The sequence below is a fragment of the Barbatula barbatula genome (assembly GCF_947034865.1).
Source record: "Barbatula barbatula genome assembly, chromosome: 18".
NCBI lineage: Eukaryota > Metazoa > Chordata > Actinopteri > Cypriniformes > Nemacheilidae > Barbatula > Barbatula barbatula.
Window position 1 is genome coordinate 4,824,883 of NC_136781.1, and position 16,050 is coordinate 4,840,932.

Below are 16,050 nucleotides of genomic sequence, written 5' to 3' on the forward strand. Positions count from 1 at the left end.
GATTTCTGGCAGATCTATGAGTCATTAGCAGGAGATGAATAAAACATGTTTCAATTAGAGGAGTTCTCTTTGTATAACTGAAACAGGCTTTATTGGAAATGCAGTGTAGTTACAGTTGCATCCAGATGTGGGTTATTGCTTTAGACAAAAGCTGTTAATGTTAGTGTGGAACATTTGGAAAGCTTTGAAACAAACCATCAGAAAATAAAAAATGTGACACAGTTAGAATTGATTCGTGATCAGAATGGATTAGTCTCCGTCTCAGATGTCACTTCCATCATCTGTTTCCTGAATCTCTGAGAAGGAAGGAAGGAAGGAAGGAAGGAAGGAAGGAAGAAAGGAAGAAAGGGAGGAAGGGATGAAGGAAGGAAGGAAGGAAGGAAGGAAGGAAGGTGTTTTTACCTGTGTAGTTCTGTTTTCTATTGGTTCTTTGTGATTGTCTACCCAGGTGTTTCTTGTCTGCTTGTAAACCTCATTTGTTCTGTCTGTATGTGCCCTTTTGTTTCACCTGTTACTTGTCGGTCATTGTTTTGCGGTGTTACCCGAGTTTGCTTCTTTACCTGAGTTTTGTGCCATCGTTTTGTTCTTTGTTTTGTTTACTTTATAAACTCATTTTTCAAGTGGTTCCGCCCTCTGCCTAGTTACTGCACCGTTACTTGAAAGAATGAAAAACGAAGCTAATTTACACACGAGAGAGTCTACAGAAATGTAATAATGCATTTAACCCAGCCGTTTATAAAGGTATGATACAATTTGGCACATATCTAAAACCATTATATGATATATTTTTCATAATATTGAAGTAACCATGGGTAATCCATCATTCACAATCTGCATGGATATACAAGAGTGGCTTTAAAGTGCTCCTCCCTATAGCAGAGCTTAACAATAAACATGGCCTCAGGCTAGTCTGAGAGATTCAGTGGTTTTGTGTCAATGCTGGCCAATGTTGTTTGATAATTAGCATTCTTCAAAATATCTTCTTTTGTGTTGTGCAGATGAAAGAAAGTCATACCGGAATGGCTTCAGGATATACTTGGGTTTATATACAATATTTGTTCTAATAAATTGATTTTGCTACGTAGTTACAGTTTTTTCATATATGTTTTTTCATGTTCATTTGAGAAGGTGTGTGTATGGGGATTGTCAGCAGTCTGTAAGATTTATTCATCCATCCTTGGACTTTTGATTAATTTATTGAGTTACCACCCTGAATCATGGTGCATTCAGACTTTTTTTTCAAATGTCAACTAGGACCATGCAATTTAAAACAAAAAGGATGAGAACCAAGATTGATAAGAATTTGTTCCCTAAAGGTCCTCTTAAAACTTTAAAGATCAATATTTCCATTACTATAGGATGGTCATCATAATGCTACTGATGGGCAACGGTTCTGGCAGAAAGGACACATCCAATTTTGTTGCATGTGCACTGAAATCTGCAAGCAATTGTTTTTTTCATCTGCTTTCCGACAGAAAAAAACTTCATTCAGAAAAGATAAAGAAGAAATGCCAGGATACATTATAAAAAAAGGTCATGAGACTATTATGGCTGTTGGACTCCATTTACCAAAGCCTGTTGATTAGACTAGTAAATCTGCAAATTGATGATTATAGAATATATTCTCAACAATATCAATTCATCATGCTGCCTTAATTTTGGTAACTTCTCAAGAATCTCTTTTACCAGCATACACCATCTGCCACTGTGGCATATTAAGAGGACAGTTTCCCCACTGAGTCAGTGACCCAGAGCTTACAGTGTGAAGGTCAGACTTCGGTGATAGCATGAGGGCAAACGGCCATGATGTTTCTCCAGCCTGGGTGTTGTGTCACTGTACTGTGATCATGGAAATGTCATGTAGATGTGGGTGTACAGAGCAGAGAGAGACATTGGAATGAGTCATAACAATTGGCCTGCGGAAAGGTCGTCTACACCGGCCAGGTGACAAATCTTGAGTGCCTGATGAATGTACTGTAAATTGCATCAGTTAAATCGACTTGCAATATGCACATCTTTTCTTTTTTATAGCCAGAGTTCCCTTCTGACCGTACAACTTTCAGTTACCAGCCCAGGAATAAAGCATCATCCCATACACTTTTCATCTTTGATTTTCAAGAGCTGTGGTTCATGTAGTCCCTCCCCCAGGTATCTGGGCATGTGTGCGCGCTATCACTATTTGAGCAGCTGTGCGCTCCATAATCCGCACGCTCGCCGGAGAACATAGCGCACCGCCGCCTCGCGTCGCACTGTTGATCTGGATGCGATTAGACTTCTTGCAATTCATGTCCAAAAACTCGGTCAACTTTCTTTTCACTTTTCTTGCAACAAGGAATTGCGCAGCTCGTGCAAAACGGCAAAGAGATTTGAACTGTTGTCGGATACCTCCATTTGCATCAAAATATCACAGTCTCAATCGCCGTTGCCATGCAAGTTCACATCGCCAGCATCCTGATGTGCGGGGTGTCGAGTGAGTTCATTTTCACCTCTTTAAGTTTTAGATTGTTTAGGTTATTCACAATACATTGAACTGTACTCTTAATACGTAGAATGTCTATACTGATTTCACTGTTAACACTTATACATTTCTGACGGATAAGTGCGATTTATACATTTATATTTTTCAGAAAGTGTAGTGTCGTGAGTCCTTTAAGTGTTTAAATTGTTGTTTTAACAGAATGGCGAACAATGACCATGTTGAATAGGTTTATTGATTATTAATTCGTTTTTTGCGGATCTGGTGCAGCCATTTATCACTAAGTGGTCTGTAGTTAGGTTTAGGTTAGGATGACGGTATTATCTCTCGTGACGTAGTGCAACGGGTGCTACAGTTTCTCCGAATTGGGAATATTAAGAGCACTTTGAGGTTGTGCCTGAAATCCTAGTGACCTGACCTCCCTACATAGGCGGCATCATTCCGCGCTTATTAACGCAGCTGCAATGCCCCATTCCGTCAGGGCGAGATTGTGTGTTTTGTTATATCTGAATAAAGTTTAAATCTGTAAAAGCGTGAGAATAGGCTGCTTTTAAATCTCGGTTTTCTATGTCTTATATTCCATGTATTTATAAATACCAAAACATAGTATTCTTCTGTTTGATGAAAGAGCTGCATTCATGCATATATAAGTTTAGTTCGTAGTCTAAATATGTGAAACAGCATTAGGTAGGGGTTGCGTTTGCCCACTTCAAAGAAGACAGTCTGTATCATTTATAATATAACCTGTTTATCTCTTTCAATGTTTTAATCTGATCTGATTATAATAATCCCTCTTCCAAACATTTGTAAAATTGTGTTTATTACAGTGACACATTTCGTGTTAGACCGTCTCGGTTCTTTACGGTTTAAAATGTACAAAAACTGTTTTCATTGTGTACATTGCATGCATATATTGGACTCCTCTCCATTCATAAGATATAAAATATATTTAATTGTCAAAGAGCTTAATGATTATTATCTGGCAAAACAAGATCCTGCAAGCAATACAGTTTGGGTTTTAGTGATTTATCACAAATAGAGAATGAAATTCAGATTGTTTCGAATTTTTTTTACTTTAATCTATAATCTTTGATGTCTCGCTACACAACGTCCACCATCCATTTCATTTGGCTAATATCTAAACTCAGTCTAAACCTTTGCTGCTTTTTTCCACGTGAAAACACAGTGATGAATTTCCCCTGCTGTCTGCTCTCAGTTTTTAGCTACATAAGGCAATTCTTCACAATGACACACAATACTACCAATGTTGGGCTGTTTGTTCATGGATTTATAGGTTGCCATAGGATGACGCACAGTTATTTCATTCATAAAGAAAGGCAGTTCTCAGAGAATATAATTCTTTCCATTATGCCTGAACTAAGTCTGACATCATGACTAATGCTCTTATGAAGAGAGATGTTGGACTTGTGTTTAACCTGTAGAAACCTACCATTCATCTGTTTAATTGGTACATCCTGTAATAAAAATTTTTTGGAAAACGCTTTATAATATAGTACAATACATTTATTTTAAGCATTTAATAATTGAAGAAAAAATACTGAATTAAAAAGGCAGAGGAACAGTATATATATATATATAAGTATACAAGCAGTAGTTATAATTTGAAAGGAATTAAACAGCACAGTTTGTCAAACACATGAAATAAAAGAGACAGCACCTGAGACTGACTCTATAAAGCTGAAATTCTTTGTTTTCTTGTGTCCTTCTGTCTCTTGCAGTGGTGTTGACTAGGTTTAATGTATCAGAGGACCGGGCACACTGCCCGCTGGGCTACTTCCCCTGTGGAAACCTCAGTACCTGCCTTCCTCAGCTGCTACACTGCAACGGTGTGGATGACTGTGAGAATCAGGCAGATGAGGAGAATTGTGGTTAGTTTCCCTGCTTTGATTTTTACCTTATTCCACAGCTTGAATACTTGATTCTGATTGGTCCGTTGTAAAATAATTAAAATATTTAATTTCCACATATTTATTCATGTACGAAACCCCTCGAAGTGACATAAGACCCATCTGCTCCATGTCTTGCTCCAGGGTTTATATTCTCAATAATGATTGCCAAACTGCACATTTACATTGTACTTATCATTTAAATCTATCAAATGAGCACTGTTGTATGGTACAGTATGTATTGTGCTGTGGCATTTAAATTGCTCACAATTCTTGACCTCTTTCTGCAGTAGTCCTACAGCACAGATGTGTATTGTACCGCTGCATATGTGTTTCTTGATCCTTTCTTTGCTTCCTGTTGATATCGCCATATTTCACACTGTCGCTCGTCTATCTAAAATCTCCCTTTTGATTTCCGCATCCTTTGTTCCTTCCTGCTGGATTTCTGTCTCTCTTTTGCTCTGTTCCAGTTCACCTCTCTTTTTTCTTGAATTCTCTTCCTGTAAGGTGCACATGAGTTCACTAACTTCCACTGCTGACTAATGATCATATTCAATCACATTACATTAGCTTCGCTTTCCGTCCATAATACCCACTCGGCTCTATAAATTGTTGCCATATTTCATTGATCATCCCATTCATCTTTTTGGAGACGTGTGGTTCCAGAATATGTGCACTGTTATGCTTGGTTAGACACTGACAGCATCCAAAATGTACACCTTTAGAAATGTTTTACAATTCTGTTGAGGTTAATACAACATTTAATTGGTAGTCATACATTTTTAATAATAATAATTCATCCTATAAAATGGATTAAATGTTTAAAACAAACACATATGCACCCATTTTCTTCTTTGACTAATCGAAACAGTTTTGACTGCATATTCAGTACTATTAGCCATCCTTTATGTTTGTCTCTGGGTTTTGCAAAAGTGTTTGTCAGCAAAGTATTTAAACATTTAAAAAAAATCAATTTCTGGGGCATACGGTGTCGGAAAGATGATATGTAAATAGTGCAAATGCCTTGGGTTTTATTAATACTATTAAAATAACTTTATTGAACTCCAAGCTTAATTTACTTAATGTTTAAGAAAATTGGCCATTAAAAAGTGTTTTTTTCTTCCTGCTATGGGATTCTGTCTGATTTGATCAAACTTGCTCACCTGCAGTGCTATCCTCATATCTGTCCAATTTCAGTTCCATCCATTCATTACATTGTTTAAATAGACATTGAAGCATACAATATCAAAGAAAAAAATGAATGCACACACTACATGCCAATAGGATCTCCCTGGACAAATACCAATGAAATGCATTTGTGGCTTAAATAACCAAAAATCAAGGCTGTCAAAGTTAACGCGTGCAATTCATTTTCTTCAGATTAACGTGTTCAAATATTTAACACAATTCATCCTTTGTGTACCGTTACATTATAATCAAGCTCTTATTCATGTATAACGCTTCCGTCTGGTGTATACAGTCACAGGCTAAAGGCTGCGTCAGTGAATCTCTGTCAGACAGTGCAGTATTAAGTTCTCTTTCGTGCTTTAATGAACAAAACCACACAAGATTATGTCAGAAAGCCTTGTTTGTCTGGCATTTTCATAAGCACAGATTTCAACGTGTTAAATCAAAACCTAGATGAATGCATAGAGTTGTGAAAATGTGTACGGGGGTCTTAAACCTGCTGCCGTGACTCACATCATTAATGTTTGTCAAAGAACTGAGAAATTCAATGTGTTTTGTAGCTTTAATTCTGTATTGATTTTATAATTTAGCATTAAAGGCTGTAAAGTATTTGAGAACTTGATTCCATTTCTGTATATTTCCTCCCTGTTAGACATGAGACCTCAGTTATTCTATACTTCAATGTTAAATGGCTATAATTAATATATCAATTATTGAAATTATTAGAACGTAAAAGTATATTGAAAAACACTAATGTGATGTGCAATTAATCGTGATCTTTTTTATTCATTGACAGCACTACCAAAAATGAAAAAAAAATTCTCCACCATATAATCCTCTAATAGTCTCAAAGGTGTGTGTGCTTTAAGACAACTAACGGTAATGAAGAGGTTTTTAATAATTACTTTCCAATGACCAGAGAAAAGCACAATGCTGTTGAGACACAGCGTAACTGAGCGGAAATTTCCCATCAATCGTGCTGTAATTATTTGCTCAAGCTGTGTCACGTCAAATTATAATGGCCCTCGAGGTGATTTGGGTGGTTCTGATAATGTTGTTCATGTCAGAAATGTTGCATGACAAACCATTTGGCAACTGTCTCACAGCATCCATCACCACAACTGTATCAAGCTCTAGAGTGTCAACATTTGTCCCCTTCAGCAGTGATCACCGTGTTTAACCTTGTCTTGCTCACTCTCACGGCCTTTGTACGATGTCGAACACGGTGAAGATTCAAGGCCCTGTGTCAGCACCAGACTGTGAAAGGTCAGAGCGGATGGAAATGTCACAATGCACATAATATCTTAAGACATTTATTTAGCCCTGTGTGTTGAGCCAAGCAGAACAAGATAGACAGGAGCGTTGATATCCTTCAGCAACATCTAATGCTATTCCAAATCCCTGAGATTGGTATTACGGCGTATGAGATTCACTTCCACATTTCTTATCACATTTCACTTGTCATATCTAACGTTGTGAAGAGGATGCACGGCACGTTGAGATTTAGACTGTTCCTTTAAAACGTAGATGAAAAGCCGGGGTGACCTAAACGATAAGCAGAAATTTGAGTTCCTGAAAGATCATACAGTGTTTTAAAAAAGGAAAGAAAAAGTGGCTTTGAGATTTTATAGATAATAAAGTTTGGGATAAACAATTGAACCCTGAATCGAGACGCGGGCCCAGCCGCAGTCAATTTCATTCTCTCTCTCGTTCGCTCTCATTGGATGAAAGACAGGTTTTTACTCTGGGTGATGCTACAAAGAAAGATATTTGTCATTTTTGCCATGAACGCTTTGAACCTCGAGAGCTTTGTCAGATTGTAAAATCTGAGCCTCTCAGAAACAGAAGGTCCGTCTGTGGTAATGGCACAAAGCTTTGATTTGACTGTAGACAATCCATTACGGTGGTGGTCCGGTCTGTTTAATATTATCATCGGTTGTTTTGATCTCAAAATGAATTTTTTCTTTTGCATCAATGCTGATTTATGTGGGGTCTCTTTTCTAAACTTCCTTTGTGTAGCTGTTGTATGAGTTGTTTTGAACCATGTGATTGTTTTGTTAGCTGGAGATTAGACTGGGAATTTGTTGTTGTAAGGTGTGAGTCTCCCTCTTTAATACTGTTAATCTGAAATAACTCCCAAGACTTTGCATCACAGTTCTGATTATTGAATGTTGCTATATCAAAGAAAAGGTATAAGGAAAATTCTATGGGACAACGCACTTTTGTGGTATGTGCTGCCTGCGCTGCGATCATATCTGCAACACAAGCGCATGCACGGATGGCCAGTGGCGGCCCCCCAAGTGCTGACCCTCAAAACAGTCAGAAATTTTGATCTAAATATGTGCAACACCATTTCGACAATGGGCCCTCTCCTTAGCTGGGCCCTCTCTCCTCGAAACAAACAGCGGCAGGCTTTGGCTACGCCCCGTCTGTACTTTGTGTTTTTTGCGCGTTCTTCAATCCACGGCGTCGGAGTGCGGAGTGAACTTCAGAATGAAAGAAAAAGTTGTGTGTCTTTACTGCTATGCTTTGAGATCTGCAGTTCTTTAAGTTTTTCTGTACCTATAAATAGTACATTTAGAAAAACTGAAAATAATTTTGGAGTGGTCTCTTTATTGTACTAATTAAATTATTATATTATACAAATATTCTTATTTGTTGAATATACACGAGTGAGAATTGAAATTGCTCATAGAAAAACTTGGGTACAGTTTGCATATTTGGATTGACTGCTATAATGCTTTTCTACCTGTTTTTGGTGTCTGTGTCTAAAGTTTATTAATATATTTTCAGCAAAACCCCCGAAATGCATCGGGAATGCATTTATTTCCACACTTTCATTATTAGTTTTGATGTCAATGTGATGAAAAGTAATTCTGTTGAAGATAAAAATGGTAATGGTAGCTCCACTCGGTACGGCAAAATATAATAAATAACCTTGTTTACATTCAGGAGCAGAATTCGATTATGCAAGTTCAGAATGTTTAGTTTGCCATTTATCTGAGAGTTATCCAAAATGTTTATCACTTACAGTGTTTATCACATACAGTGTTTATTTATCACATAGTGTTGTTGGTTTCTTGGGTGTTTTAGAGTTCATTTATATTTCTTAAAGATGAAATGTGTGCCTCTTCAGTTAGTTCGAGTAAGGTTAAATGTAAACTGGGGGAGAAGTGGTTCTTCTGGAGTTGCAGATGTTTGTGTTACTGCTGTTTTTTAATAGCTTTGAGTTTGGTGGTCACAAGGTTTCAAGGGGAAATTCAGGAGCAACAGATTACACATTTGGAATGACATGAGGGTTGGTAAATAATGGCAGAATTTTCTGGCAGCGGTATGACTGAACACTGAACTGTAGCTCAATAAAGAATTGAACAGACTGTATCTGTGCATAATGCACATACGAGAATATCCGCTGTCGTCATTTGTCACTGTGAACCTCAGTATGTGGAAGCGAGCCTGTGCGAAGGATTTCACAAGCACATTAATTATAGTTATCTTAGACATTCCATCTTCTATAAAGCGACCATTTCATGGTTCTCACTTCCCATCCGCTGGCCCCAAAATGAAACCTATCAAACACAGAAACCCATCAAACATTTAAAGCAGAAAAGAAGGGCGATGTATTTGTTTGAAATGGGTCCTGATAGAGCCTCTGATTTTCTCTCTTGTGACTAATGGGCCCATCATCCTCCCATCATTTAATAGTTGATGAGTGTGTGGAATGAAAGTCTAAGTTGAATGCAAAACTATTCCTCTGGGTCTTTTTTGTTCATTCAGAGCTAACCTTTTGTCCCTTTCACTCAAACGTGTGGCACTCAAAAAGTAAAAACGCATTTAAAATCATAAATAGTTGTTAGCAAGTTCACAATCTACCAGAGATGCTTCACAGATTTCAAGTTATGAATAAACTGAAGTGTTGAACTCAAAATATTTTAGTATTTTTGTTCTGACCAACAAGGTCTATTTTTGTAGAGTGATCTCATCTGAAACCCAATAGGAGATATTTGAGATGACTCTCATTTCGGTCTACTGAGATATTAAATAGATCTCCTTCGCTGTCTTTCTTTCCTGTGGGAAAAATTCTCATCCGAAGCTGATAGAAATGATTCTTTGGAATTCAATGCGATCTGTATATTGCCATTGTCATGGATTGAAAGCTATGGTAATGTGGTTTTATATATTTTTTGGTTCCGTCAAGTACATTGTGAGGTGCACCACGGGAGCTCTGTGATAATGCATCACACCAGTTAGGTGTAATTGTGTCCGGCATCTGTAAGAAAGGTCATCTGTGCTTATGTAGAAGTGTTTGCTTTCATGTGAAGCCAGCGCTTAACACCGTTATCATTTGTCATCAGTATCTCTCTCCCAAGGCAGATATGCCTCATCTTCTTATGAAAACGAATGCACTGTGACCTCTATCATTTATATTAAGATGGATGAAATGGTCACAAAAGAGGAGCACGATCTGTTGACAATAAAAAATGTCAATGAGATCATAACCTGAATGAAGAAGCTCATCTTGAGTTTCATTGCTTAATCTTCAAGTTGATCACTCGAATTGATGAATCATATTCTGGGCATAGATCATTTCCAAGAGACAATGTAAATATATACAGCTGCGGATAAAATGAATAGACCATTTCAAATATGACATAAAGCCATCCAACAGCAATGTGAAAGACTGACAGCATGTACCAAATGTCCAAAATACATGTGTTGTAATGCCTAAAAGTGAATATGAACATGTCTGCACTATTTGAGGTCTGAAAAAAACCAGAGCATCTTTTCTGTTATTTTCTCCAGTTTTCATTTCCTGCATACAAATGCAAATAGAAACAATATTTGTATTTGAAATTTGGGTGAAATATTGTTATTGTGTTTACACAACGAAACAAAAAGGATCATTTTACCTAAACACACACCTAATAGTAAATTCAGAAAACTGGAACTCATTTTGAAACGGTCCCATAGTTTTTTCTGCGGATGTATAGTGACATACTATAACATGTATTTGTAAAGACTTTAAAAATCGTAAAATGAAAATAGCTAGTTAGCAACGTTTATAACAACTGCATGAACTGCATGTTAAAAAGTAAAAGCAGCACAATTTTAATCTGCATTCTAAAATTCTTTATTTTTAATGAAACCTTTGGCAACATTAAATATTTCTTTTCTCAAGAATCCTGGAAAACAACATTAGTAAACATTACAGTACTATATATCTAATGCCTTTCTTTGTTTGATTTGGACTGTACTTTAAAAGATTACTACACCGTCCATGACATATAACTTTAAGCTTTGAGTGAGTCAAAGACCCAGAATGCAGTGCCCTACTCAATAACTACCAGTACTTCATATTTGTCCTGCAAACAAGGATAGTGTTGATGTGTTAATGTCTGTATTTGGCAGCATAGCATAAAATACTATATTCAATTCATAAAACACCTGAACTTGATAATATGCTTGTAAATGTTGACAATATCGCATATCAATCCCACTTTGTTCAGTGCACTCTGTTTTGGAAGTCTTTTTTTTCAAATGAACATGTCTGTAAATCAGTAAAAGTAATGTATTATTTTGGGTTTCTCATGAAAGCAGTGGTAATAAGGACGGTCTTTTCTTATGCTTTCTAAGCACATAATGAGATTATAAGGCTAAAAGAGAAAAATGACTTATTTCAGGGCTTCTGGGACAAAATAGCCTGATTATCCCGTCGATGGTAGCTTAGGCTGTCCCAAAAAGAACTGCAATGCTGTTCACGCATCTAATGTGTAGGGCTTTGTTAGAATGTTTTCTTCAAGTGATAGTATAGTCGCATAAATAAATTTGTTCTCAAAATGAAATAATTTACATAAAAGTCACCCTTCAATTCTGTTGAGAGGAGTATAAATAAAATCATTAACCATACTGGTTTGTTTTTCAGGACATACATAATAAACCATGAATCACAGCAGATTAGTTTAGGGTTTAATTAATTGATGGCTAAATAAAAACATTAATTAACTTTGATATTATTGAGATTCAAGAAAAAAAAGCTATTTGCTTTCCTTATGCTAATAATTTGTGCCATTTCTGTATGTACCTCTTTTCATACTGGCAACGAGAACATATGAATAGAGCTTGTGATTGTTTTGGTTATTTCTTTTGTAAATTGTCGGAAAGTGAAGTCATTTATTTTTTTGGGTTGTCAGATGCCTTCATTGTCGGATGTGTGACAGGAAGCAATATCCAATTCTTTTCCATTAGAGTTTATGAAGGAAGTCATTTTGACATTTCAGTTCACAATGATAAATATACCCGCGAGAAACACCTAGATTGAATCTACGGTACCAAAGAAAATACCCCTAAAAAATGTCATGGATGCATAATAGAGAGCATTTGACAATTTAGATTGATATATCCAATATGCGAGTTATCTAAAATATCTCAAATAAAGCTTTATTCACATTCCATCTAATTTGTTTTTGTCTTACATACAATCTCGACACCATGTTATGATCTACTTACATTTTGCATGTAAAATGAAGGTTTCAGTTCCAGTGTTTCCAGTTGCCACATATAGTGTAAATGAATGAATTTCGACACAGCTGTAAACAGTATAACCATTTCGAATTTCAATTTACACATGGATCTACAGTATTCTATTGTATTTGTATTTTTCAGGTATAATTTTTCTGTTTTTTTCTGTCTCTTGGTAAAAAAAGGTGCCTCACATTGAAAGGAGAGTTTATTTACTTCTGAAATTGTCTGTGCTCTTTGTAGCACGGCTTAGATGTTTAATTAACATTTGCATTTCATCCACGCATAATCAATTGCCTCCATGACACAGAAGAAACACCATAGAAAATTGATAGATAATGAGTTCAATGTTTTAGCCCAATAGAAATCATTTCCTTTCTGCTTATAATGTCGTTTTAAATATGTTTTAATGACCCCAGAAAACGTTCCACATATTTAACCTTCACTGAAGTGAAAAGCTCGAGTGCAACATTGACAGTCCTGTCTGTCATCGAGGACCACATGCAAATCACTTTTCGTCTTGTTCATATTGAATCAATTTAGATTTGAGACTGAGTAGAGACAGCGCTTAAAAGATTCATTTGGGTGTTTATCTCTGCTTTTGTTATTGTAAAGGATTACTTCAATTTAACTGGCCGTAGTTGTACTACCTAGCTCATCGGAAATTTTATTCATTTATTCATGAATATTATGAAGGATGTTGTTGCCATGTTAAGCAGTGAGTCAACGTGTACAATGGCAATCGTGTCATGTGTCATCAAGTTTAACTTAGCATTTTTATCATTTGTTTGCCAACACTGAAAACAGAATAGAAGACGGTCACTGAATATGTCAGTTTTTTGCCAGACTTATTTACTTTTAAAGTCACCCTGTGGTGAAAATCATTTTAATGGTGTTTGAATGTCTATGTGGTGTTTTTTAAATATGCTTTTTGATAATCCATGTGCAAAGTCTGCAAACTCACCAGAAACCAAAGACAGTTTGAAAATGCATTTTGAAATGGCCTTTGTTTGCTACATCATTACCCTGCAACCAATCACATTAACAGATTTGAGCCATAGACAGGGCCGGCCCAAGCCTTTACGGGGCCCTAAGCAGAATTTTATTTGGGGTCCCCCTGTGCACCCAATACAATCAACTATTGCCAATGTTTGATTATTTGCACGCAAACTTTCAATCTAACACACCCAATTCTATTAGTTGAAGCTGTGTTTGGGATGCAGGAATGTCATAAAAACAAGTTTATTGTGATTGTCAAAACTTATTTAATTATTGAATGTCTTAGTCACTGACAGTATGTCGTGTGCTGCAACACGAGCATGTGCTGTTCAAACATGCACGTGTAAAATGTAAGACACTCTGTCATTTCTGACAGCGTTTCGTTCTTATCGCATGATCTTAAGTATGCATGAACTGACATTAATGCTATCAAACTGGAAAGCAGCCAAAACAACAGCGTCGCATGACGAAAAACGCGTCATCATTTTTAAAACCCTTTTTCCTCGTCCAAAACTTCAATGTGAAAACAGCGTTTTAAAATGTATCCACTTTTAAGTTACGTTTTCAAATGTTATGTTTTCAAAAAGCTCCATTTTCGTTGATGAAAAAAGCCATCTCATTGTGGAGGAAAGGCCTCAAATTCAAATTGACTCAATATGATCAAAAGATAGCAAGATATAAAGATTATATCGTATAATTGTAAATAATCTAATTTAAAGGAGTGGTTCACCTTCGGAATGAAAATGCTCTCATCATTTACTCACCCTCTTTTCATTTCAAACCTGTATGACTTTCTTTCTTCCGAACAACATTCTTCAAAATATATTCTATTGTTTTCCGTGGAAGAAAAAAAAAGTCATACAGAATTTTCATTTTCAAGGTGAACTAATCCTTTAACAAGCCATAGTTATTGTAACATCTATTCTTATTATGTACTTGTTCATGAATATTATGAAGCATGTTGTTTCCATTCTATATTTTCCAGCAAAATGTTGCTATATATCACTACTGGGAAATCAAACGATTACAGTGAAGCCCAGCCCTATCCTTTTTTATTATTTCCGCACAGTGCTAAATGTGTTATATGTGAACGGACATGTCCATGTGGTTGTGGCAGGGTTGAAAGGTGTTGGCAGATCAGCGTCTTTCTATGTTGATCATTTGTGATGCTCAACCGGATTATTCTCAATCTGGTGTTTCTAAGTGGCTGCTTCATTCAGACTCTGAACATGTATGGCATTTTGATCACAGCATGACGGAACCTTTCACCAGATTATCTTCTACATTACAGATATTTTAAGCCTCTGTCCACAGTGACAAACAGCATGTGGGCGCAGCTTGTTTTAATGATGCTCTTGTGTCAGAAAAGCTGTGAGGTGACACGGTTCCGATGGTTTATGATAACAACTTTTCTCTTGCATTGTTAAGACCGCAGATGGAGAAGGCTGGAAGGTTGAGATTCATTTGTTTGAGATGTTAGATGTTGGGAAACAGGAAATGACACGGAAGACGGAAGTCACACCTATTGGCAGGGTGACTGCTGCATTTCCTCCGTGACTTTTGAAGTTGGAAACCAGAGTCAAGATGATATTGCTGAAAAATGCAGAAAGCACAATTTTTTTTAATCTCTACATGTTTCATTCTGGTATTGACCTATTTTCTTGCACATGTGAGCTCTTGTGACACAGCAAAGGGCTGGTTTTGGTTACAGTCTGTATGAAATATTTGCTTATGAAGTTTTTAGCAAAAAAAGTGTTTAGTTTGATTTGATAATCCATTACTCAACTATTCTCCTTGTTTTTCTTGCAGGGGACAATAACGGATGGCCACATCTCTTTGATAACTATTTTGGCATCCCCAGCAATAACCTTGGGGCCAAGTCAAACGCCTGCTGTGAGTATGCTGTGATTTTAACATTTCAGAAGCTTAAGCTAAGCCACATTTATAAGAATTTGCACCCAAAGGGGCATTATGCGTAATTTGTATGTTTGCTGTGTGGTAATTTTCTTGGCTGTGGTCCCAGGAATCAATGCACAATGTCAAAAATGTCCCTTTTCTGTTCTGCAACAAACATTTTTAAATGGGGATATAACAATGGGGATGATGGTCAATTAGAATGAAGGATGGAAAGAATAAGACACAAGATTTCTTATCATTCGGACATTATAACTGTGATAACCTTCATTAAAATATCAAACTAAAATGTCTGAAGAGAAAATGGGAGCGATATGCCAAGTGTCTGAACACTGATTAAAGTGTCTGGTCACGGATAGATGCTAAGTTCTGGTTGTTACGTTCATTTAGGAGACACATCTATCCAAATAAAAGAGCCTTGGATGCTCATGTGCTAGTGTGCACATGCTTTTGGAGGCTGATTTTTTTGTTCCCTGAACATAACTTTATTCACTTTCATTGACTCTTTCATTGGTTTGTTAATGAACTGTTTGAGAGCAGAGCATGCTGTGTCATATATTTAGCAGTACTGTATTGCGCCATTTTACACACTTGATTTAACAAATGAGCAATTAAGAAGCATCATCTAAAATTAAACTAAATGTGAAGAGCAACTGAGTTACAAACACGATGCTGTGAGGTTTGAACTCATTTGATTTTCATCATCTAAATTAAAAAATTGACAGTTGATGGACAGTCTTAACTTTCATCTTGAATTTGCTCGTATCGACCACATTTTTTATTTTTCAAGCAGCAAGTTTTTATCAACCAAGCCTCTCTTTTGAATATTATCCTAACTGGCAAAACTAACATTTTTACAAGAATCATTTTCCTTGTAATGGCTCTCGGTGCCGCCTGGATTTACATTTACAGTACATTTACTTTAGATTTATTGATTTAGCAGTGCTTTTATTCAAATTTATTCAAATATTTAGTGTAGATTAACAAAGTCTAGATTTGTTAAAAAAGTTGTTTCTCAAAACATAAATCTGAGGTATTACATTCCGA

The 16,050-nt window shown here is 36.4% G+C and overlaps 1 protein-coding gene across 1 annotated transcript in view; it reads left to right on the top strand.

The window, feature by feature from the left end:
• Nucleotides 1-2,207: 2,207 nt before the first annotated feature.
• Nucleotides 2,208-16,050, top strand: part of rxfp1 (relaxin family peptide receptor 1) — a 33,615-nt gene continuing 19,772 nt past the window's right edge. Inside the window, exons 1-3 of the mRNA XM_079480389.1 lie at nucleotides 2,208-2,470; nucleotides 4,216-4,365; nucleotides 14,899-14,982. Of these exons, the coding sequence (XP_079336515.1) occupies nucleotides 2,428-2,470; nucleotides 4,216-4,365; nucleotides 14,899-14,982 (277 nt within the window). The 5' untranslated portion in view covers nucleotides 2,208-2,427. The remainder of the gene's footprint in view (nucleotides 2,471-4,215; nucleotides 4,366-14,898; nucleotides 14,983-16,050) is intronic.